We start from the raw sequence: 24243 nt of genomic DNA on the forward strand, positions 1-24243 counted from the left end.
CATGCTTAGTGAAAGCCACCAGTTCTTCTGAGCAAACGTGATCTCACCTTTCAGATTCACTCCTGGAAGTGGCTTCTCCAACCCCTGGCTCTTCCCCCACCTGCAGGACTCCAAGGACTCTCTCCACCTGGGCGCCCCCCAGGCCAAGGAAGCAGGCCCACCTGCTGGTGTGCAAGGAGAAAATAGCAGGACCTCTCTTGGTTTCTTATCTCATCCTTTCAGTATTTTTATTGTTTATGCATGTTTTATGATGTACATGACCTATTAGTACAAGCAGTCCACAAATATAGCTCGATAGTAATACACATATATTGGGGTAAGCACTCAACATTATTATTCATTTCTACTCTAGGGATGCAAGCAAGAAGGTTTGGAGGGTGCTGACACGAAGGCGTAACGCCAGTCAGGTTCACAATAAATGGTAATTGGGAGCAACGGGGGCCACAGAGGGTTCACGCCCTGCCTGAGAGGACACTACCTAGCTCTTTGCCATGCCAGGATGGAGGCCTAGGGCTGCCAGATGTTCTGAATTCTGAAGAGGATGCACACATTTTTATTTTACATGAAATCTCCCAATTTTTAAATATTGGCACCTAGTGAACTATGACAAGGAACAGACACTGGCGGGGGGGGGGGGTGGTGAAATAAAACACTAGGCTAGATGGTCCCGAGGCTGCCCAGCCGGCGACTTCTGCGTGCCCTGCCCTCCTTACCTACGTGATTTCATTTAATCTCTCCCACAACCCTGAGAGGCAGCGCTTCATCGTTTACTGACGGGGAGACTGAGGCTTAAAGACATCAGGGAATTCATCCAATGTCTACCAAGAGTCTCAAGATGAGGAAACCCCGCCTGCTTTGTGTGACGTGAACTCCCTGGGGTTGACTCCATGTGAATGAGCCCATACCTTGAACCAGCGAGATTCTGCTGGCGGGAGAGAGTCTGGTTCTCAGCGCACCTCTCAAGGGGCAAAAAAGCTCCTCAGCTTTCCAACTACTGCAAACAACTACAAAGAAGGTGACAGGCTGGGGAGAGGGGCTAACTATTCTCATGATTTCCAGGGTCGCCAAAGGTCGGGAGCCAGGCCCAAAAGGGAGAGGTGGGTTCAGGGCACCACAAGACAAAACTGGCACCAAGATTGAGGAAGGGAGGGGAAAATGCCTACAGCAGGTCACTTACTGACATATAATAATACTAATATTTACTGGGTGTTTAAATATGTGTCAGAAATTGTTCTAAGTCTGCAGCTAAGTTATTTCATTTCATCTTCGCCTTATGAGTTGGTGCCTATAGTATCCCCATTATACAGATGAGAAAACCAAGGCACAGTAAGACACCAAAAGTCACAAGCTACTGGGCATTTAGATCCAGGCCCTCGAAAACCAAAGCCCAAGTTTTAACCTCTTCATCGTCTCTCTGGTGCCCCAACATCATCAGGATGGGCACTAGGGTTCTTCAAGCCTCAATTCTACCCATCGTTATGTGCGAATGGGGGAATTATAAAACAACATATAGTATGCTGGCTAAAATCAGGAAGCAATGTAAATAGGACTTTGTCTCTTTCATTAGATCAGGGAAACTTCCTAAAGCCAGGATGTCAACTTTATTTTAATCTTCAACACTGCTCCATTCTTATGTGCAGAGTACAGGGCTCATAACCCAGGCTGTCCTAGAGAAGGGAAAGAGGCTACTCTTCAATGAGGCATTCCTCTTTTAATTTATTTCGCCTGTGGGGAAAGCAGCTACAGAGAATGGGAAAACAGAATCTCCTGCTCTCAAACTTTTGATAGAAGTGCTGCTGTCTGGGAGGGCTTTCTACAATGATGAAAATGTTCTGTGTCCAATACAGCAGTCACTAGCCACACATGGCTACTAAGCACTTGAAATGTGGCTCGTGCAACTGAGGAACTGAATTTTTAGTTACAATGAAAATGCAATTTAAATTTAAGAAGCCCCATCTGCCTAGTGGCCACCATACTGAACAGCATAGCCTCTAAAGGGTGTGGTGAGAAAATGGGCTAAATGTCTCTAAATTCGGTCTTCCCCTAGATGACCTGAGAGTCATCCCCTGCAGAGTCTCTGCAAAGGTTTGGGAAGGAGGAAAGTAGGTTAGGTTTTGCCACAGGCCAGGCTCACCTTGGTCGCTTCCCAGGCCTTGGGAGTGGAATGGCTCACATTAAAAATCCAAGTGGGGAACAGCTTTGGGGGTTGGAGGTTCTTGTTTAATACCGAATCACCATAACACTGTGTCACTTTTAAACATTTTAATATTCATGGGCTCCATTCCCTAGCTGTTTCCAACTGGGACCCAGGGTCTACAATCCCAAGGCACAGTCTACCCATAATCCCCTTGCCTAAGCCCATGACAAGGTTGGAGGAGAGAAGTCAAAAACAGCCTTTGCTCCTCCACCTAAGACTTGTGCTCTTTCTCTAGGGTCTGGCTTCCAGAAGCAGACCCCTGAGCTCGGAAATGATATCTGTGAGGTCAAACGGCAGCGGCATCGAAGGATCATCCTTTTCCCAATACGGCCGGCACTCTGGCTTCTGATCCGCGGGTAGAGTTCGGGCAATTCGGGACTGGCACCTGCAAGAGTAAGAACAGGCAGTTTACCCCTGGGAGGAAATGCCTGGAAGACCCAAACTCATGGGCAACTTGGGGCGACCTTGCCAAATGCCCCAGTGACGATCCGCTATGATGGTGGTGATGATACACAAGGGTGAGTTTGGGCGGCAGAAGGCAGGTGTGTTTATAAGAAGGAAGAATTGTTCTTTATGGTGCTGGAACTTCTTTATTTTTTCCAGTGCCCAGATCTGTATTACCTCTAATGGCTTTGTAGAAGCCAATCATCGGGGAAATTCAGTTACTCTGCCTTTAAAATGGTGAATTATTTTTTCATTATCTCGACTGTTATTTAAAGTGTGTGATTAAGCCATTATCAGATTTAAATGTTTGCGGGATTTCCATGTATTACTAGATTACTGGGAAAGATTAAATTGAATTTACTGCATTAAAACGTCCAAGAATAGATTAAACAATATTACAGACCGGGACTGACTTTGGAGATCCCAGAGATTTACAAGTGTCCCAGCCTGCTGTGCTCAGAAAAAGGCACTCCAAGGAGAGACCGATTTATAAGGATATATGCAAATAGAGGTTAATAATCATTTCCACTGATGAATAGGTGGAGAAAACTTCCACAAAATTAAATTAAGAGGCTAGCAAGAGTGACTCCCTAAGGAAAACACTTAAATCACGGTTTTTATTAAATGGATTATTCATCAATAGTAGAGAAATTAATTACCATACACAACTAAATTATAGCCTCGTAGGAAGAAAGCTGGGGCAACATCATCGCACCCTGGCAGGCATCTACCTTGCCGAAAGACCACAGCTTACTGGAAATTGGTCTGGGAAAACTCAGTGGCTTTGGCTTTACGTATCTGAAAAGTGATGATCAGACAGAAGAAAACACAAATTGCAATAAGAAACGAACAGTTTCTCTACTCTCTTGGAGCACGTGGCGGTGACAGTGCATGCAACCAAAAAGAAATACTCTGAGTACATCTGGGAGAGCTGCGTGGTCCTTCCCCACCCCACCTGACCTTCTTGGCATTGTTCTCTAAATCAATTAAAAAGGGGTCCTACCCATCCTCTGTCTTCCGTGTAGGACTAACTATGATGAAGAGATCAAAGAATGGACCATCCTGGACCTATTTCCAAGCCTGATGGTCGAGCAGGCTCCTAACTAAAGGACATCTTCTCCTCTGGGGAATTATTAATGGTGAGGGGATCCCCACGGGAAAACATACTTCAACTTTACACCTATTTTCTCGGGTGGTTAATTGCTATCCTGGCATCCTGTGCACTCAATCCGTCGTACATTACACATAACATTCCAATATATCTTCAGCTCTCCGCATCGGGCCCTGATAATAGCGTCTGTTAACATGCACTAAGTACTATTATGTAGCACATCACTTCATAAATAATAAGATTAGCTGACCTCAGGGCCCCAAGAAGAGTAATGTGTTTAAATGTTCTCATTATTTATTTAAAACAAGAATTAAAGCAACAGAAGCTGCTTTTGACAATCCTCTTAGCATAAATATTAAACTGTTTGCACTGATAAGGCCACACAGAACTGAAGAACAGAGGCACGGTCTGCAGACTACTTAATAATAATAGGTGTTTGAGATGTTGCCCCTCACTGCAGTGGGTGCATCTCTGCAGTTCTAGAGACAGTCTCTAAATCACATGAAAGGGCTGGGGGAAATTAATATTCAAGGAAAGCTGCGACTAATTACAAAGGAACTCTGCAAAGCTTTTTAAATTGTTCTTTCTCTCTGCCTCAGAATCAGAGGGTAAGGCTCAATTTACCAGGTAGGGAGAGTTATTCCAAATTGAGCATTTCCATCTCACGGCGGGTAAACGATCTGTGCACACACTACCCTGGTTGGCAGATTAAAGGGCTGTGATAAGTGTTGATCCACCTCGAATAGCATAAGGTTTGTCAAAAGTCAACAGAGATGCTTTTTCACCTGGCAGTGGGTTTTGCCCCCTCATTTTGAGAAAGTATTAAAAATGTTAACACCTGCTGCAGAAGTTCGCTTACACTTGTATTGTACAAGCTTCCCAAGCCCACCCAGTTTTCTTTTGGGTGAAGTTGCTCTGATTTTCTACTGTTCTTCCCATGGAAGGACCGGCCGGTGTGGGTACTACCTCCTTCTCATGCCGGCCCTGAGAGGCTAGGAGCTGTGCGTACCCACCGCTTCCCTCTGGGCTAGAGCTAGAACCCCTTGTTTGGTCTCTTCAGGGTCTTAATTCAGATCTTTCAAGATCACTTTAAAACTCTTCCTTTAATGCCCAGCGCTCCTCCCCAGTTTCTCAATGGTCACGACTGCACCCCACAGAGGGCTTGCTGTTGAGGTAATGCATTCACCTGCGAGGAAGCACAGTCACCCCCAACTCAAAGCACAATGTCCAATTCAACATCATGCCGGATGGTGGGACTGAAAAAGAAAAGGCTTGAGAATGACTTGAAGGCGTATCTCCCTTTGGGTTTCAATTTCTCCTGCTCAATTCCCGCATTCTGCCTCTCTTCCATCTTAATTTCCTAAGATGGGGAAGCACAGTGGTAAAGATGTTCTCCGGGCACCAGGAGCTGCTGCTTCCCTGGGGCATGACATCTTGGGCAAGCTTCTTAACCTCACCAAGCCTCAGTTTCTTACTTGTCATGTGGGAATACAGTACACTACTTATGGGCTTGTTGTGGAGGTTAAATGGATTAACACATGAGAAGTACTTAGCACAGTGCCTGGCACATAGTGAGCCCTCAATAATTATCAAATACTATTGTTGCTATCGTTACTTCTACTACGAGTGCCAGTGACCACGGGAGATGCCAACAAGAGGGCTGCCTATTGTACCTGCGACTGTCCCCTCCCTTCAGCTAACTGACTGGGTGGCCTCTGGACTGGGGGAAGCTCTGGAGATCCAGAAGCAGCTCTTTCTGGCTTGAAGCAGATTGAGCCTGTGGCTGAATCCTATCACAATGTGACATTCCAGGACGCTGAGGCTTATGTATTCAAGCTGCTACAACTCTCCAGTGACAGGCTAAAATGCTCAGATTTAGAAAGACTTAGCAGTTGCTCCTGAAGACCCAGAATTCATAACAGGTGCTGTCGCTGGACTGTCTGAGCGGCAGTTGTTTCAGGTTGACTTGGCATTTCTCGGAAATAAAGTTGGATTGTTTCTCAGCACGCATACTCTGTAGCTCTCGCCAAATCAAGGGGCCCTGAGTTCTCTTAGGAAATGTTTTAGGAGTCCTGACGGTGGTGGACACTGGCTGTCTTGTGTCTTTTCCCAAGTTTCCCACAAAGAAGATTCTAAGTTTCCTGTGGGGAAATCTGTCCCATCCCTATGCTTGGCCACATGGTTTGAGTGAGATTGGCTCCACCTCTACAGCCAGGGGAGAGCCTTGACTAGTTTGATCTAATCAGCACATCCTACTCTCCCAGCCACAGGGAGGAGGTTAGGGGAGGCACGTGACCCTCTCCAGGGCAAGACTGAGAGAGTAAATCAAAGGACGGGTCTGGGAACTAAGGGAAAAGACTTTCTTATCGCCTGGCCTGGGAACTATTAGGATGTGTGATCTGGAACCACCATAGTCATTTTGCTACCATGCAGCAAGGGGCTGGGTCCTGGGTGATACGGTTTGAGTAGCTGGATTGAGTCTCACCTGAAGCTAGGTATGCCTAGACTTTTTCAGTTGCACGAGCTTGTTGTTGTTTGAGTTCGGTTTTTCTGTCACTTGCGACCCAAAGAGTCCTGGCTGATATGCCGGCCATGCGTCCCACCCCTCGGTGCCCTCCTGCCTTCTACAACATCCACTGCTGTGGCCCTGCCTGCCAGGTGCATGTTGATAGTCCTCCCCAAACTGAGATGCTGCTGACGCAGTACAGTGTGTGCAGAGATCATGTGAAAGCATGAAATCCCTGGCTTTTGTTTTCGATTCCAATAATATTTCCACTGGGGACAAATTTCTACCCAGAAAACAAGAGTGCGCTGGTGTCATCCACACTGGCCTTTGCGCAAAAATAAGCCAGGGCTTCCCTGGTGGCGCAGTGGTTGAGGGTCCGCCTGCCGATGCAGGGGACACGGGTTCGTGCCCCGGTCCGGGAAGATCCCACATGCCGCGGAGCGGCTGGGCCCGTGAGCCATGGCCGCTGAGCCTGCGCGTCCAGAGCCTGTGCTCCGCAACGGGAGAGACCACAACGGTGAGAGGCCCGTGTACCGCAAAAAAAATAAATAACTAAAATAAAATAAAAATAAGCCAGTTTTAATGACCAGAGCTGGATGACCTTTCTAAAGAAAGTTAAAAAAATTTCCCTAAAAATTTCTTTATCAAGGATAGCAGATCATTCTGAGCCCAGACAAACAGTAAGAAACTCAGCTAAACAGTAAGGAAGTTACGGTTTCCCCTTTCAACCTTGTGCTCTCTACTCCCATCCTAAAGGGTTAACAAATAAACTCAGATATACTCAGAAAACCCTGTTCCTTTTATGCGGCATTGCAAGGGGAGTTATGGAAAATAATATATGCTTCATCTCTCTCCCTCCCAAATTCACATTATTTCAATTCAAAGGACTCTGTAGCTACCCTCAAAACTCTTGCTGCTTGGGAGTGGTTCTCTCTGAATGACCTAGTGATGTAACAGGGAGCAGCTGAAAGGTGTCACGTCGGCTGGCCTGTCAGCCGACTGTCCAGAGGTTCCCCTCCTCTCCTCTCCCAGGTGTAACTCACGCAGGGCCCCACTGCCTGCTGATTCCCCCAGGGCTACACTTACATTTGGAGGATGAGGACCGCCAGCTGCATTAGTGAACACTGGTCGCCATGCTGAAATTAACCACTTTAGCTAAAGTGTGTGTTAATTATGGGTATGCAAGTAGTCAATAAAAGGTTAATGCAAGAGCCAGAGAATAAATTTCTTCCCTTATTGCATCACTTCACAGACTAAATGACTAACATTATACTTTGTGTTTTTAATCAATAGGTTTTACAGTAATGTGCTGGCCATCGATTTTAAGAAAACATGTACGGTCTTCCTCCTCGTCCCTAAATTTTGCAACAAATAAAGAAGGACAGGTAACATTTCCATTACTCTTGATGAAATGATAAAGATTTTGGGAGAAATGGTTCCTGCTAAAAGACTCATTGGGATAAACAAGCGTTAAAAAAAAAAAAAAAAAAGTAGGGCTTCCCTGGTGGCGCAGTGGTTGAGAATCTGCCTGTTAATGCAGGGGACACGGGTTCTGAGCCCTGGTCTGGGAAGATACCACATGCCGCGGAGCAACTAGGCCCGTGAACCACAACTACTGAGCCTGCGCGTATGGAGCCTGTGCTCCGCAACAAGAGAGGCCGCGACAGTGAGAGGCCCGCGCACCGCGATGAAGAGTGGCCCCCACTTGCCACAACTAAAGAAAGCTCTCGCACAGAAACGAAGTCCCAACATAGCCAAAAATAAATAAATAAATTTTTAAAAAAAAGTACAAAAAACTAGAACTTGATGGAGAAATATTACCAAGCACAGGCCATTGAGGAGACAAAAAAAATGAACTCCTATTCTTTAATGTGAAAGAAGAGAGTAACTCCTGATTAAAATGAGTACATTCTGTACATTGTTTAAGCGTCCCGAAGAATTTTAATATGCAGCACTGATTTATTCAATTTTCACAACAGCCTGAGAGAGATGGGGAGGTAGGTATCTGAACCACATTTGACGTGAGGGCTGCCTTTCCCCAGGTTAATCCAATGGCAGGTGGGAGAGCGGGGCCGCGCAGACCCTGGACATCTGGCTGGCTGCCCTTTCCACCACATTCCATCTTTCTCATGGATTCCCATTTGGACCAAAATGGGTGCTATCCCCTGATTACTTAGCTATTCTTGCCAAACGTAGATATTCAGGAGATTCCAAACCATTTCCGGGGAAAGAAAGGAGCAAAATGCTTTTTTTTTCATGTTCCTGTGACAATAATTACAGCAAATGACTGACAAAACTTTCTCTTCATTCTAATGACTCTGAGGTTCTCATAGCGTAAGCATCTATCATCTATAGAAGTAAAAGGTACATCTTCATCTTTTAAGAGCATAAACTACTTCTCATTATACAGTCATCCCCCAGTATTTTCAGGGGACTCGTGCCAGGACCCCCCGCTTGCATACCAAAATCCGTGGATGCTCAAATCCCTTCCAGTTGGCCCTCTGTATCCTTGGGTTCTGCATCCACAGATACAGAGGGCTGACTATATTTATTGAAAAAAATCCCATGTATAAGGGGACCTTCTTGGTTCAAATTTACTCAAGGGTCAACTGTATTCCTGGAGTGACCCTGAGAAAAATCTCCCAACCTCTTACTTTCCTCAACTGTTACACGAAGTTCATGTTTCCCTGGTTCACTGGACTTTGTGAAGATAAAAATTAAATAATGTATATAAAAATATAAAAGCCTTTTAAAATATGTAGACTACTGCACAAATGTAGCCCTTTCCTATGTGACACAAGTTCTATTTTTAAAACACAGCAGATTAGGCAACGTTGGCCGGGGGCGTGTAATGCTTAAAAATAAGTGTGAAAAAAAAAAAAGAATAAACTATGTGCAACCAGATAATGAAATATCACACAGCCCTTAAAAGGAATGCATTAAAAAAAATAAGTGTGAAAGACATCACACTTCCTTTTTAAGATTTTTATTTTTTGATGTGGACCATTTTAAAAGTCTTTATTGAATTTGTTACAATACTGCTTCTGTTTTTTATGTTTTGGTTTTTTGGCCACGAGGCATGTGGGATCTTAGTTCCCTGACCAGGGATCGAACCCACACTCCCTGCATTGGAAGGCGAAGTCTTAACCACTGGACCGCCAGGAAAGTCCCAAAAGACTAGAGCAATTTAGACTCACAACTTCATCAGAAAATATCCAGTCTTCTCCAAGTCAGAGTTTTTTTCTGGAATTTTCACTTACAGTGAGGAGTTGACTGTCATCCTGGTTCATGTCAAACAGAAGGCTGTTTTAGGGTATCAGCCACATCACAATACATTCCCTCAAACGGTGTAAACCAGCACCAAGGCTTAAGAGGCTTCACTCAAGTAGAAAACGCTGATGTGATATCACATCAAATCTACATTTAACCTGCAAAACACAACTGCCAGGACCAGCATGAAAAAAGTGGGAAATAATGATGTAAAGGGGCAACAATCTCAATGGGCTCCTATGCTTTGGAGGGAGCTCGAGACCAATGTGGGACCTGCATGTTCTCCGTTCTTAGTTTCTCTGGGCCCAGTAAAATCGTAGCATCTTGCCACACAGAGTTATTCCAATATTTAAAAGAGAAGTATTGGGGCTTCCCTGGTGGCACAGTGGTTAAGAATCTGCCTGCCAATGCAGGGGACACGAGTTCGAGCCCTGGTCCAGGAAAATCCCACATGCCACGGAGCAACTAAGCCCGTGAGCCACAACTACTGAGCCCATGTGCTGCAACTACTGAAGCCCGCGCGCCTAGAGCCTGTGCTCCGCAACAAGAAGCCCATGCACCGCAACGAAGAGTAGCCCCCGCTTGCCACAACTAGAGAAAACCCGCACGCAGCAATGAAGACACAATGCAGCCCAAAATAAGTAAATTTATAAAAAAAAAAAAGAAGTATTTTTTCGTATAACATGGGATCTAACTCCCTAATAGTACTTTATGTACCATTTAAGGGATTCCATGAATAATTTTGACTCTCCATGATGTCTACATTAAACACCACATTTCAAATCTCACTTTGAGTAAGAGGCTACTCCATTGTACTGTTTTTCATGGTCTCACCAGGCTTTGTTCCAAATAATCTGTCTTAGAGGTGAGGCGAGCATGCAGACCTGTTTATAATCATCTACCCTTGAGACTTTAAATGCTTTGAAAAGAGAAGAGTGAGTGAATGAATTTATAATTTGTCTTCTTGGACTTTGTGTTACTGCCATCATGGCTCTGTGGACAATTTGACAAAGAAAGAGCTGCCCTGTCATACGAATCACGATGGTCTACTTTGACTAAGGTGGTTGTATGAAATCAGCTTGTTTGATTTGTATAACTCAGTTTACCTACTGCAGAACCACTAAGCAGAACCAACTCCTGAGTGAGTTCCAACAAAGGACACTCTCACTTTCTCTTTCAAAGGCTTTTAACCTCTTGCCTCTGACTCACATGTTAATGTTCTCAGATCAGTAAAGTCAACACACATCAGAGTGAGGAAAAGCCACACTTTGGCCCATGGGTCAGCTTTTTTTTGGGGGGATGGGGTGGGTCAATATACCTTTTTAGCAGGTAGTATTTTTTCAGCCATGACCACTTGAGAAGCTTGACTCGACTTAACTTCTGGTTATTTAAAAATCTACTTTTGGCTTCACATTTCAGGGAAGAAGGGAGAAGCCTGATAGAAGAGCTTGCTTAGCTGCTCTAAAAGCCAAATATCCCCCAAATGCTTTTGAATACCAGGATAATGCCATTCAGCCATCTGGATAACCAGCCATTTTGCAAGAAATCATTGTGCTGTTCAGTATGGATAAACCCTGCTGTCTAGATCTCAGTCAATCAATCAGCATGCTTATGGAGTACCTACTGTGAACCTATACTGTTCCCTCATTGGGAGGAGAAGGGAGTAGCACAGAGAATAGCCCAGGCCAAGCCCAGCTGTTGCAAATAACTGTGCTCTCCACATTTGTTTGGAACTCACCATTTTCCATGTAAATAATGGTTCTCATCGCTCCTAATTCTCCTCCTCAACACCAGTATTACCTATAATTTCTCTGAAATATAATATTAATATATTATATAGCCCAGTGGCCATGAATAGCAGGGTGTCTGGTTTTGTTTAAGGAAAATGAACATTTAGAGTTCCTACTTGGGATCCAAGAAGCAATTTCCTTTGACCAGGGTTCCCTGTCCTCCTAGCATATGGAAGCAGGGCTTTGTCCCACTCCAGGTCACCGCTAATAGCTCCTCTAACCTGTGGCAAAGACTCCACCAGAGGAGAGAGGCCCCTGGGGTGAGGGGTAAGGTGCTCAGATAGTACCTCCAAGGGGTCAAGAGATGAAGAGACAAGGTCACAAGACCTCTTACTGGTCTAAAAATCAGGGACACTTTTTGGTAACAGAATGGCTTATAGGCATCTCTGTTCTTTCTTTCGGGGTCCAGGGGGATGCCATGCCCCTCTCCCTTCTACCGTATTATCTGCTGCCTTCTTTAGGGTTTCTTCCCAACCTGCGTAATTACACTGTGTAATCCTCACATCTCCTCACTGTTCTGCCCTTATAAGTTTTTCAGAGGTTTTTGTTGCTATGGGAGATACTATAAAGCAATTCTCTCATGCCAATGCCTCCCTGATGACATCTCCTCTCAGACCAAAGGAATAGTAATAATGCTGATAGAAACATTAAAAATAGCCCATCATGTCTACTAAGTGTCAGGCACTGTATAAGTCTTCTAATTAAACGTATGTCCTCAAATGGAAAATGGAGGTCCAGAAGATTAAATACCTTGTCCAATTCACAGCTAAAGAAAGGATAGAGTCAGGACTTGGCAAAATTGTCTGATTCCTAATCTCAAGCTCTTTGTACTGTTCCAAAATAGAGACATCAAGAGAATCAGTTTGGGTCCTGGTTATAAACAGTTTTCCAAAGGCACCTAGCCCCAAGCTAGACTCCCGGGAGGGTCCTGTCCATATGAATTTTCACACGTGACTCTTCAGACTGAGCCAGTTTGTGAAAACATGCACCATCTTAACCTACCACAAAGGACCACAAAGATGCTGAAGGTGGTATGTGGGTGGGTGGGGGGGGACACGTGGGTGTCTTTGGGTCCACAGAGGACTCACATTAAACTCACCTCCCTTTCAGAGGACACCAGGCTCAGGGTCAGTTCTTGTAGACCTGCAACGTGGCTCCCTAAGTAGGTAACTGGTGACTTCACAAGGTCTGGCACAGAAAACAGTACTCCTGGAGTCCCTCCCCCTACTTCAGGGACTCCAGCAGGCCCGTGGAACCACTTAACATTGGAGACTGCTTGGCCCAACACGGGGGTGTAAATCCAGGAGGTAAAGAGTTGAGAACAATTTTATCCCCAGGTTCATTTGTCAGCTTGTCAGTTACATAATGAGAGTGATGAATGGGCTACCTTGACAGCTGAACATTTAGGAGCTGCTGACCTTTGATCTCTGGTCACATGATAGGGTCATCTGAAACTTGCATGACTTCTACCTGGCCAAGGGTAACAATATAAAGGTCAAATCGGCTGGACGATTATATGAATCAAGTCTGAGGCAGCTTGGTTGGGAGTTTTAAGAGAGGCCGGGTTGGGTTCCCCAGCACACAAAGCTATGGAACCACTGCAGAAAGGTGCTCAACAAAAGATATACAATTTCAAAGCAGTCTAGAGTAACTTTCCTTGCAAGGGAATAGAATGAACTCATTATTTTTAAAGGGCAACAATGAAAACAAACACTTTGGAAGAAAATATATTCTGCCAGTGCCTCTGCCATTGGGAGGGAAGCATACAGGCATATGACTTAATGAGTAATATTAATGCTATACCTGCAACATGGCAGAAGGTCCAATTTGATGCAATTATTGGAACAAAATCCCCACTGGGTAGTATCAAGCCCTCCTTTCAGCCATAGAATACGGTCTCTCCTCCATCCTCTGTCAGCACAGTACCCCACAAAGGACCATGATTGACAAAAGATAACCTTTTCCAAATTTCGTGACTTCCCTGTTGCTTGAAACTTAAGCAAAGTTTGCACGGGACAGTCTCAAACTTCAGAAAGATTCCAGAATAACTTACAATCAGAAATTCAAGGCAGCTGTGATTTTCAGATGCACTATACCGTTTAAAAAAATGTTTCTTCTTGCAAACCTGAAGACTTTTGCTTTTTGATTACTTGGTTAAATTCCATTTACTCAGAATCAGATAACAGTAGGCACAGAGGTAATGAATACGGTTATGAAAATGAAAGCTAAGAGGCCAACGCCATCGATTTCCAGAATCCAGAAGACTTCATAATCCATGAAAGAAGCAGACATTACAGAGAAATCTGATTTACATCAAGAGCTTGTTTTCTACAAAGGATTTTCCCCTGCAAAGTCAAAGACCGATGGACAAACTTCCACTGGAGCAAAATCCATTCCTACTCTTGAAAGACGAGCAAAGCAAAGGACAGTGGCTTACTGAATAAAAGGCCAGCTGTTCTGACTTCGGAACGCTCATTTGAGTTGTAAGCTGTGAAATAAATTTGACTCGATGGTCCTCCCATCTGCTCACCTGTCAGTCTGTTTCCACTGTGCTGCTGTTTTTAGAAATACTTCCAAGTAACCTGCTTAATTGGTTTTTGGATGCCGGGAAGCATCTCCCAAGTTTATTTTAACCTTATACAGAACACGAAGCTACTGGGCCTTTGTTTCTTTTCTCTCCTTTAAGAACATTCACTAATAGGTCAAGAGCACTTACATAGAACACTTGGTGGAGCCACAAACCAACGGGGTGGGGGGCAGTCCAAATGAGGAATTAGAGAGAAAATGGTGGGTCAAAGCAGAATGTCAATTGATCAAGGGCATCCCAGTCTTCTGAAGAATTTCTGCTTTGCACCCGTTTAAAGACCGAGTCCAGGTCAAAATTCTTACAATAGTCCACAAGTCGCTTCGTGACCTACGGCTTCCCCGCCCCGGTCATCCCCCATCCTCTGGCCTCTCCTTCCACTTGTCCCATTACTCACTTTGCTCCAGTCGTATTGGCTGATTTGCTCTTCCTTGAACAGGCAAAGGTATTCCAGAGCGCTCGAAAACCTGCTGTTTCTTCAGCCTTGAACACTCTTCCCCTAAGATATCCATGCGGCTCGCTCCCCTATTACTTCAGGTCACCACTTAAACATAATCCAATCAGTAAGGCCTTCCTTGACTATCTTACGTAAGACAGCAGCATCTCCCCTTCCTACCTACCCAACCCAGCACTCCCCACTCCCCATCTTCTTTTCCTGCCCCATTTTTCTCCACAACACTTGATACCATCTAGGGTGTGTGTTTGTGCGTGTGTGTGTGCGCATGTGTGTGTGTGTGTGTGTGTGTGTGTGTGTGTTAGATAAGCTCCCTGAAGGCAGGGATCTCTGATGTACTCACTGCTATATCCTCCAAGCCTAGAGTCTGCCCCATTGTAGCCACAGTAAATACGGTGCGATGCACAGATGACTGAAAGCAACTTGCGTCTGAACTTCTAACTGTACTTCCTTAAGGCAGGACTAATCTCTCTGCAATATCACCAATTTTATGATAAAGACAGTAAATGCAAAGGCACAACCAAAGGAGAAATAATAACAATATCTCATCTGTGGACAAAGAGGATGAGATGGTAGGAAGAAAATTGGTCTGGGAACTCAAGACCCAGCTCCACCACTACCCTATCCTGTGACCTTGGGCAAAACCTGGACTTTCTTGGCCATCAGTACTCAGATCTGTAAAATGAAAGGTTGGGTTAGACAACCCCTGAGGTTCTTCCCATCTTATAAAAACTGGGATTTTACATATAAATATTATGGTTTACCTTCACATACCTTATCTCATGTGACCCTCACTACTAGGGTAGGAAATAAAGGTGCTGTCCCAGTTGGGGAGATTAGGACGTGCAGGCCTTGCCCCGGGTCACATGGCTGCTAAGACACGTAGCTGGGACTAAAACTTAGGTCATTTGCTAGTTCAGCATTTTTCTACAAAACTGCACTTCCTCTATTGGTAGAACTGGAAGTACTACCAGTCACTGTTACTCTGATCCAAAAAGTATTTTTGCAGGCAAGTTCTTATCCCCTCAAGATAACATATGTGTATCATGGACCCCTCTGGGCACTATTCCACCCTAGCCCAAGAATCCTTGGATTCTCTAAGCTGCCATTTCAAGATTAGAGATAATAAATGGCTCCATCTGCCTACGGATGTTTTATGATAGGAATAAAATTGTATTTTAGTGTAGCTCTTCGGTAGAAGGGCAAGAAGTCAAAGCAAGCGTAGCATCAGGATTGCTACGCTAACAAGGTCGCTGAACTCCAAAGATGTCAGAAACTTCCTCGTCTTAAAGCCAAAGCAAATCTGCATTTTATACCCCTAGGAACTGAATGATGCTGTTTCTGCAGCTAACATTTAGAAATTAAAATTGCTTTTACCCACATAAATATCTATGCTGCTGGGTTCAGTGATCGAGAAGGAGGAAAACTCAATAAACTATAATGGAAAAGAATTCAAAAAATATATAGGGACTTCCCTGATGGTGCAGTGGTTAAGAATCCGCCTGCCAATGCAGGGGACACGGGTTCTAGCCCTGGTCCGGGAAGATCCCACACGCTGCGGAACAACTAAGCCCGTGTACCACGGCTACTGAGCCGGCGCTCTAGAGCCCGCAAGCCACAACTACTGAGCCCATGCACTGCAACTACTGAAGCCCATGCACCTAGAGCCCATGCTCCGCAACAAGAGAAGCCACTGCAGTGAGAAGCCTGCGCAACGCAAGGAAGAGTAGCCTCCGCTCGCTCCAACTAGAGAAAGCCGGTGTGCAGCAACAAAGACTCAACACAGCCAAAAAAAAAAAGATATATACATATATATGTGTATAACCGGATCACTTTGCTGTACACCTGAAACATCCAGGACCCAGGCTGCTGCATCTATTTTTTTGTTTTGCCATCCTTAGCTCATGGCTGCCATCCCTTGAGGTCACCTTATGGTCCAGGTGTTCTAGCCACCATATCTGGTTTCCCAGGCAGGAGCGGGAGAAAGGAGAGAGGGGTAAAACATGCCCTTACCTCCTCTTTCTAAGGAAGACAGCCAACCAACCTCCACCTCCGTGTCACTGACTAGAACTCAGCCCCTGGGCTGCGAAGTGTAGGGGTTTTTTTTGTTTGTTTGTTTTTTGGGTTTTTTTTTTTTTTACAGTTTTGTTTATTTTTGGCTGCACAGCATGTGGGATCTTAGTTCTCCGACCAGGGGTTGAACCCATGCCTCCTGCGGTGGAAGTGGAAAGTCTTAACCACTGGACTGCCGGGGAAGTCCCTGTAGGTTTTTAACTGGATGTGTTACCCTCTTCTTTCCTCCATTAAAACTGGGATTCTATACTCAGGAAGAAGGAAAGGATGCGGGCAGGATGAGAAACTAGTATTCTCTGCCACACAATGGAAGCAAATAGACATTAAGGTAATGTCTCCTAGAGATCAATGTTCTGGAGCAAATCAAACAGGAAACGAATAAGTGAGCGAATGGAGGGGGGTGGAGGAAGGGCTGTGGCTGGAGTGCAAGCAGTAGGCATCTATCGGGGGAAGAGGATTTTAGGTGACAATGAGTCAGGCTTGATCAAGGGACAGCAAGAAGGCCACTGTAGCTGAAGCAGGGTGACCAAGGGAGGAAGGAGGAGGGGTCAGAGAGGACCAGCGTCTTGGAAGCCACTGTACAGACTGATTTTATTCTCAGCAAGATGAGAAAGCACTGGAGGCTTTAAACAGGGAAGTGACAGGATCTAGTCCCATAGTTTGCAGAAAACCTCTTACTCCTTTAGGAACTGGGCCATTTCATGAGAGTAAACGTCTATGCTCAACCTACTCGTGGTGTTCTGTGGATGAAGCAAAATACCCTCCTTAAGACTCTTCCCTGGCCTGAGGCCCACCCCCCGACCCAAAGCCGGCTGCGAGGGAGGGGGCAGCGCTGAACCTGACCATCCCCGCAGCTTTGACGCTTTGTTCCCCTTTGTGCTGCGAGAGAAAAGAAGAAGTACCACCCAAGTCTCCCTGTGTTCCTAAGTTCACCTGATGTGTATCTTCAGAACGCAACTCACATCCAATTTAGGCTGTTCATTTACTTCTGGGGGCCGTGGATTCAGGCTGAGGAAGAAGGGGTAATCCTAGATGCTGAGAGCCACGGAAGACTGAGCAGACCTCTGAGTCAACGCAGGGGTTGCTTCTAAAATGACTGGATTTGAAAGGACTTCTTAAAAAATTGCACTTCAATAGAAAGCGGACCAAATTCTGAAATCCTCCAACTGAAGTTTCTGCTGGGCTGCCGGCGTCGCCAGCAGCAGACCAAAGCCCATTGGCGCCTTGGAGAGGAAGGATGAGTAGCCCAGAGACTGCCTTAGGGCTGCACATGGCTTCCAAACTGCAGGTTAACTGGGTGGGTTGATTCATTAATCATCACAGCCACCACGTTCCCACCTGGGCATCTCCGAGGAGCAAGCAAGGCAGAGAGACCGGCCATCATCTATTTATTACTTTACCGTCTTGTACGCTCTCGTCTTCCACGGGCTGGCGCAGTCTCCCACTCCAGGGCTCTGACAGCTTGGGCCTGTAGCTCCCTCACTGTCTGGGGTGAGCGCATTCTCCCAGCACCAGTGATTGCTTGTGGGGTGACCTTGGCAAGGGCACTTAGGCAGCATTTTTTCACCTGTCAAGGCGAGGCAGCCACAGACCCCCAGAGTCACCTCTGGTAAATACTCATGTGTGGACCAGTGCTGGCCACCTCATCCCAAAGCCCCCTGGCTCTGGGAAGAAGGCTTTTTCCAACAGGGAAAATGAGTGAGGCCACGTCCTTGCCTCTTGCCACTGAGAGATGGGGGAGGGGGCAGGGGTGGAAGAGGAAAGTGTCTCTTTGCAGAAAAGACACCCTTAGGCCCTCACCGCAGATCCCAGGCACCTTCTCATTTGCCAGAACCCAGAAGGTCACAGGGAATCAAAGAATGACTCTGCTTGTGCAGAATGTCATTATAGAGGAGGCTGGGGACAGGAGGCCTGTTACGAGTCACCTTTCCGGCTCCTGCGAACAGGCTGATTAATGGAGAAGTTGAGCTTCTTGCTGAGCATGACAGGAGTGGGGTCAGCTAGGAACAGGCCAGGGCTCGGCGGTGAGTCAGGACGGCACAGCAAGGACCTGATTAGCGGCTGTCACCTCCTGTCCCCATGCCTGGCCTGCCAGGGAGCCAGGCTTCACAGCCGACTGCTAAGTTAGAATTTACACTTTCTGCAAGAACGGTCTTGCAGTCAAGACCACCTGGGAGTTGGCACAGACTGAGGGGCCATGATGCTTTCTCCGAAGCCCTAGCTGATGTGGGAGCTCGAGTGAGATGGGAAGGAACTTGCTGTTCCTAATTTTAATTGCTCTTTCTAGCTGGAGATGGACTTGCCCAGGTCCTACTGCCCAGACGCACCCACCTGTAAAGTTACAGGGCCAGGGTCGTCTGTGGAAGTGCCATCATTGGCAGGTGGCCTGCCCACGTGGTGCGAGGGACAGGTTCCAGGATAGCCTTCCCTCCGAAAACAATTCTTGCTCTGGCCTCCAGCCCATGTTGGAAAGTGTACCATTCATTCATTTTTTTCCCCCCCCAAGTGTACGGGGAAAAGAAGGAAAGGCATTTTAAAATGCAACTGCTTCTAAGGAGGAGACTCTTTTAAGTCACCTCTCGGAGAGATCATGCTGCTTCCTGATAGCGCAGAGAAACACATGAGCTCTGACTTCCCTGGGGTGAGAGGAAGGGGGGTGTTCCTCGGGAGCCCAATGTTACCTCCTTTACAGTCTCACCCAGGGCTGACCACAGGACCAGCCTTCTGGGAGAGATTCGCTCAGGAGGACGGCAAATACAGACTAGCAGCGATTTAATTAGTTCCAAGTTAATGTCCTTTTCCACTTGGTCTCATGTAAGCACCTGGGAGTTATGGCCACTAACTTAAAATGATTTATAAAGTTCTTTCCCAGGAGAAAGGTCCTTGGACAGGCAGCGAGTAAGGCTGTGAATTATGCCTCCATAGTGGGTATAGTATGAGGATAAAGGAACAGGTTCAGCTGTAAAGAATCTGAAGCTCTCTCCTGAAAGGGAGGGGAGTCTCATTTTTCAGCGAGGTAATTTTTGACAGTCATGGCTAGCTCCTCTAGACTTCAGCTTTGACAGAACTTCTGTTCTTAGGAGCTCATCTTAGCTTATACCCTCTCAGTTTTAAGGTGAGGTTAACAGACTTGCTCAACTCATTTGTGGCAGAGTTAGGAGGCTAGGATCTCGGGATGCCCACTTCAACTGTGGGTTTGCTTGTTTTTTCTTTTTTAATGTTATAATTGTTAACAGCTAACATTATTTGAGGATCTACATTTTGCTAGATGGCATTCTAAGTGCTTTATCCTCATAACCCTATGAGGTTATGATTTTTATCCCCATCTCTCAGATGGGAACACTGAGGAACTGAGTGGTAATACAATTTGCCCATGGTCACAGAGATTGTGAGTGATGTGGCCAAGATATGAGCCCAGGCGGTCTGGTCCCAGAGCCATACTCTCAACCACTACCCTACCATGTTATTGAAACAAACAGTGCACACTCACAGTCTTAAACCTAATGATATAGAAGGGTTTATACAGTGAAAAAGCAAGAGTCCCTCACTCTATCTAGTTCGTCCCACCCCTGGATTTGTTTCCAATGGTGGTTACCTTCTGTTCTCTCTCACTAATAGGCACACACTCCTATTCCTTGATTTTCCAACTTCAGATATTATCCGTTGGCTTCCTGCAGTGTGACATGAAGATTGGACTCTCCTTATTCTGTGCACGTGTGAATGGTGTTTGTCCTAACTAGCCTCCAAACATGGCCCCAACGGACCATGCCTCCAGGATTCACCCATATACTGAGGCTCAGCTGGCCTTCCCTGTCCTCTGACTTAAACAATAGATTGCAGCACAGAATGCAGACATTAGAACAGTTCCTTTAAAAAGCCTGGCAGCTTCTGCTTTTGTGCTCTCGGGAATCTTGAGCCTCAATGCAAGAAGTCTGGGTATCCTGCAGGAGAGACCACACGGAAAGGCCACGTCGAGAGGCGGAGGCCCAGCGATCCCCGAGTCCCCAGCTGAGCCCGGCTTTTCCGCTCCAGCTGCTGTCTGACTACAGTCCCAGGTAAGACCCTCGATGACGCCAGCAGAAGAACCTTCTATCCAGATGAGTCAACCCACAGAAGAACAGAGACTTATATGAGAAATAATAACTGTGGTTGATTTAAGCTGCTATGTTTTGGGGTGATCTGTTAATGTAGCAAATAGTGTTTTTCTGTATTTTTAGTTCCTTAATTGGATACCTTTGGAACATTAGATGATATGCTTAAATTCTATATCTGGTTCCATTAACTTTTTTTATTGTGGTAAAAACTATATAATGTAAAATTTGCCTTTTTACCCATTTTTAAGTGTACAATTCAGTGGTATTCATTGCGTTCACAATGTTGTATAAGCAACCCTGGTATATATTTCTAAAATTTTCTCATCACCTCAAACAGAAATTCATTATGCAATTTCCCATCCCCCCCCTCCACAGCACCAGTAACCTCTAATCTACATCCTGTCTATTTTAGATCGCTCATATAAGTGGAATCATACAATATTTGTCCTTTTGTGTCTGGCTTATTTCACTTGGCATGATGTTTTCGAGGTTCATCTAAATTATAGCATGTATTAGAATTTCATTCCTTTTTATGGCTGAATAATATTCCATTGCATGTATATTACACATTTAGTTTATCCATTCATCTGTTGATGGACGCTTGGATTGTTTCCACCTTTTGGCTATTGTGAATAATGCTGTGATGAATATTGGTACACAAACATCTGTTTGAGTCCCTGTTTTCAATTCTTTTGGGTTTATACCTAGGAGTGGGCTTGCTGGGTCATAACGGTAATCTTACGTTTAACTTTTTGAGGAACCACCAAATTGTTTTTCAAAGGCACTGCATGATTCTACATTTCCACCAGCAACATACAAAGGTTCTAATTTCTCCACATCCTTGCCAACACTTGTTATTTTGTTATTGTTAAAAATTATTATAGCCACTCTAGTAGGTATGAAGTAGTCTCTCATTGTGGTTTTGATTTACATTTCCCTAATGACTAATGATGCTAAGTATCTTTTCATGAACTTATTTACCATTTGTATATGTTCTCTGGAGAAGTGTCTAATCAAGTCCTTTGCCCATTTTTTAAAATTGTGTTGTTTGTCTTTTAGTTCTTGAGTTTTAGGAGTTCTTTACATATTCTGGATATTAAACCTTTATCAGATACATGATTTGCAAGATTTTCTCATATTCTGTAGTTTTTTTTTCACTTTCTTGACAATGTTCTTTGATGCACAAAAGTTCTTAATTTTTGATGAATTTATCTCTTTTTTTCTTAGGTTCTACTAACCTTTGACAGAATCTCTCAACTCCCCTTTTTATAAGATAAGGATAAGAGTGCCCAATATAGAATGACAGACTGAGCCAGTTAACACCCTGAAAACGGAGTTGCAGGAATAAGAGATACCCAATGTTTTATGAACTCCTGAAGGATCTTTTCCATCTATGTGCCATTCTTAAGTCAGTTGCTGGTTTTCACCAAAGTAAAACCTCTACCTGACAACACTGTTAACCCAACTTTGAGTTATTCCCTAAACCTAACAGTAATTAATGTGAGCTATTTAAAAAGTAATTTAGAATCTTTACACTCACTCAGATTGGAAGTTTCCATTCTGCACTTCTACAAATGTATACAATCTGACTGTGCACATGTCATATTTCTTCCATTAACCCAGAGGGAACTGGTGGGCATCTCAGCATCTATCCAATTCCAGTCCAGAAGAATGACAGTATCTGAGATTCTTAGTAAAAATTTTCATGGGACGTACCCCTCAAACCTTCTGGAAAAAGATTTTGGTCCTTTAAAAGAACTTCCTGCCATCTTCTATCGGATTTGTAAGAGACTTAGGAATGGCTATTAAGACCATGCATGTATGCATATCCTAATTGGCAAGCCATCCTTATCATACTCATGGACGCCTCTTTATAGCATGAGTATTGGCGAACAACGCAAATGGAGAACCCAGTACCATGGAGGAGAATTTCCCAGGATGCAGCTGCAGCTCAGGGGACATCGTCTGACCTTCAGCATAACTCAGTCTGTATAACAGGAAGCTCACCACGATGATAGTCTCCTTGTATAACAAGCTTTCCTTGGGCATTTCTGACAGCTGATTATCACTTTTTCCCCTGTTGAAAACATTTAATTCACTGCTGTCTGGAATGTCTATTTATTTGTGTGGTACTCATGATACCAAATGTCTCATAATTGTTTTGGTCTTTCCTATCAGAAAGGAAACTTGGCTTGGTAGAAAACATTAAAAAAGTATCTTGAGCTATTGGGTCACTATAAACATTCTCAAAACTGTATTTGCAAAAGCTAGCATGCTGTTAAAACAATTACATGCTCTATCTCAGTTCCAAACAGCTAATGGTGTTTTGCAGAATTGCTTATAATTTGAGAAACTGGAAACAACCTAAATGTCCGTTATCGTGGGAACGATACTAAACTATGGTATATCCAACCTATGGACGTCTCTGCAACAATGAAACAGAACAGATTTATATTACATGTTCTAACATAGGAGGATTTCCAGATCTAGATATATTATTGAGGAACAAAAGCAAGTGGGGTAGCACTGATTTATAGAGGCAATGGTTATTTGTAATGACCATTTATATAAAACAAAGAAAACATACTTGTCTATAGTACATCTATATGTCTATAAATGCACAGAAAAATATGTGAAAGGGCTAGAGGTCTGAGATTGGTCAAAGAGTACTTTATAAAGTTTTAATTTTTTTATAAAGTATATGTATTTGTGTATTCCTTGTGTAATTTAAAATACAGATGCTAACTGATGGTGAAGAAAAACAGATACCTTAGAGCTAGGGATGTGAATCAGCCGTTAAAGAATAAAACTGCCTTCAGGTCTAACTTCCTTTCTACCAATCAGAATTCTGGGAACTCAGCAAGAAGCAAATTCTTGGCTTAGTCAATATAGGAAGTTGAAGTTAACCAGGTAAAACAACGAATTTGCATCTTAAGGGAGAATTTACCTACAACATTCTTAGCTGTTTTAGTCAAGGTAGGGTCCTCTGAGGACTGGAATAGAAAAGGGATTTCTCTAGACTACCTCATCTTCCCCAAACTTCTGCCATCTCACTGAAACTGAAGCCTTTCAAGGCGGAGAGGAAAAATAAAGGACCAGTGGCTATACTTACTTTAAACACCTAAGCTTTATAAAACTTCTTTCATCTACATGTCTCTTAAGAAAACTGTCAAAGCAACAAAGAAGCAAAGTGGAAACAGATGTTTTTCTACGAAAAATGCTCTCAGGAATGGTTTCAGATATTCATGTCTGTTTTCTAAGTAACTGTACCAACCAACTTTTCTTGTCCACCGTTACAGCCCCTGACATGTTTCTCGGGCCCCTCTGGGCACACATGCTCAGACAGAGCCTGGTCCTGGCAGCCTAGGTTCCCAGCAAGCCCTGTGTACACAGGAAGGCATGGGGCTCCTGGTCAATTCAGCCTCAGAGCATCCTGAACTACAAGCCCAAGAGTCCATGCTCAGCAGGCCAAGCGAGGGCAATGGCATTTTATTCTCCGGCTGATTTCGTTTTCCCTTTGGGGGGAGGGCAGCCCACTGGAACCCCTCTGGGATGTGAAGCGTCTGGGGAACACAAGCTCTCCCCCTCCAGTTCACGACCCCTCCCCCCAAATCTCTAATTTTAGGCACCTTAGTTGTTAAAGGCATTTAACTTTAATTCCATTTGACTTCAATTGTGTCCAAATTACTGTAGAAAGTAAGAAGACAACAAGCTGTAAAT

At 44.6% G+C, this 24243-nt stretch overlaps 1 protein-coding gene across 1 annotated transcript in view; it reads right to left on the minus strand.

Annotated features, from left to right (window-relative positions):
* Positions 1-213: 213 nt before the first annotated feature.
* Positions 214-24243, minus strand: part of FTO (FTO alpha-ketoglutarate dependent dioxygenase) — a 374691-nt gene continuing 350661 nt past the window's right edge. The window contains exon 9 of the mRNA XM_029209912.1: positions 214-2582. Coding sequence (XP_029065745.1) covers positions 2429-2582 — 154 coding nt within the window. The 3' untranslated portion in view covers positions 214-2428. The remainder of the gene's footprint in view (positions 2583-24243) is intronic.

This window comes from Monodon monoceros, unplaced genomic scaffold (assembly GCF_005190385.1).
Source record: "Monodon monoceros isolate NGI ecotype Baffin Bay Population unplaced genomic scaffold, NGI_Narwhal_1 Super_Scaffold_10, whole genome shotgun sequence".
Classification (NCBI taxonomy): Eukaryota; Metazoa; Chordata; class Mammalia; order Artiodactyla; family Monodontidae; genus Monodon; species Monodon monoceros.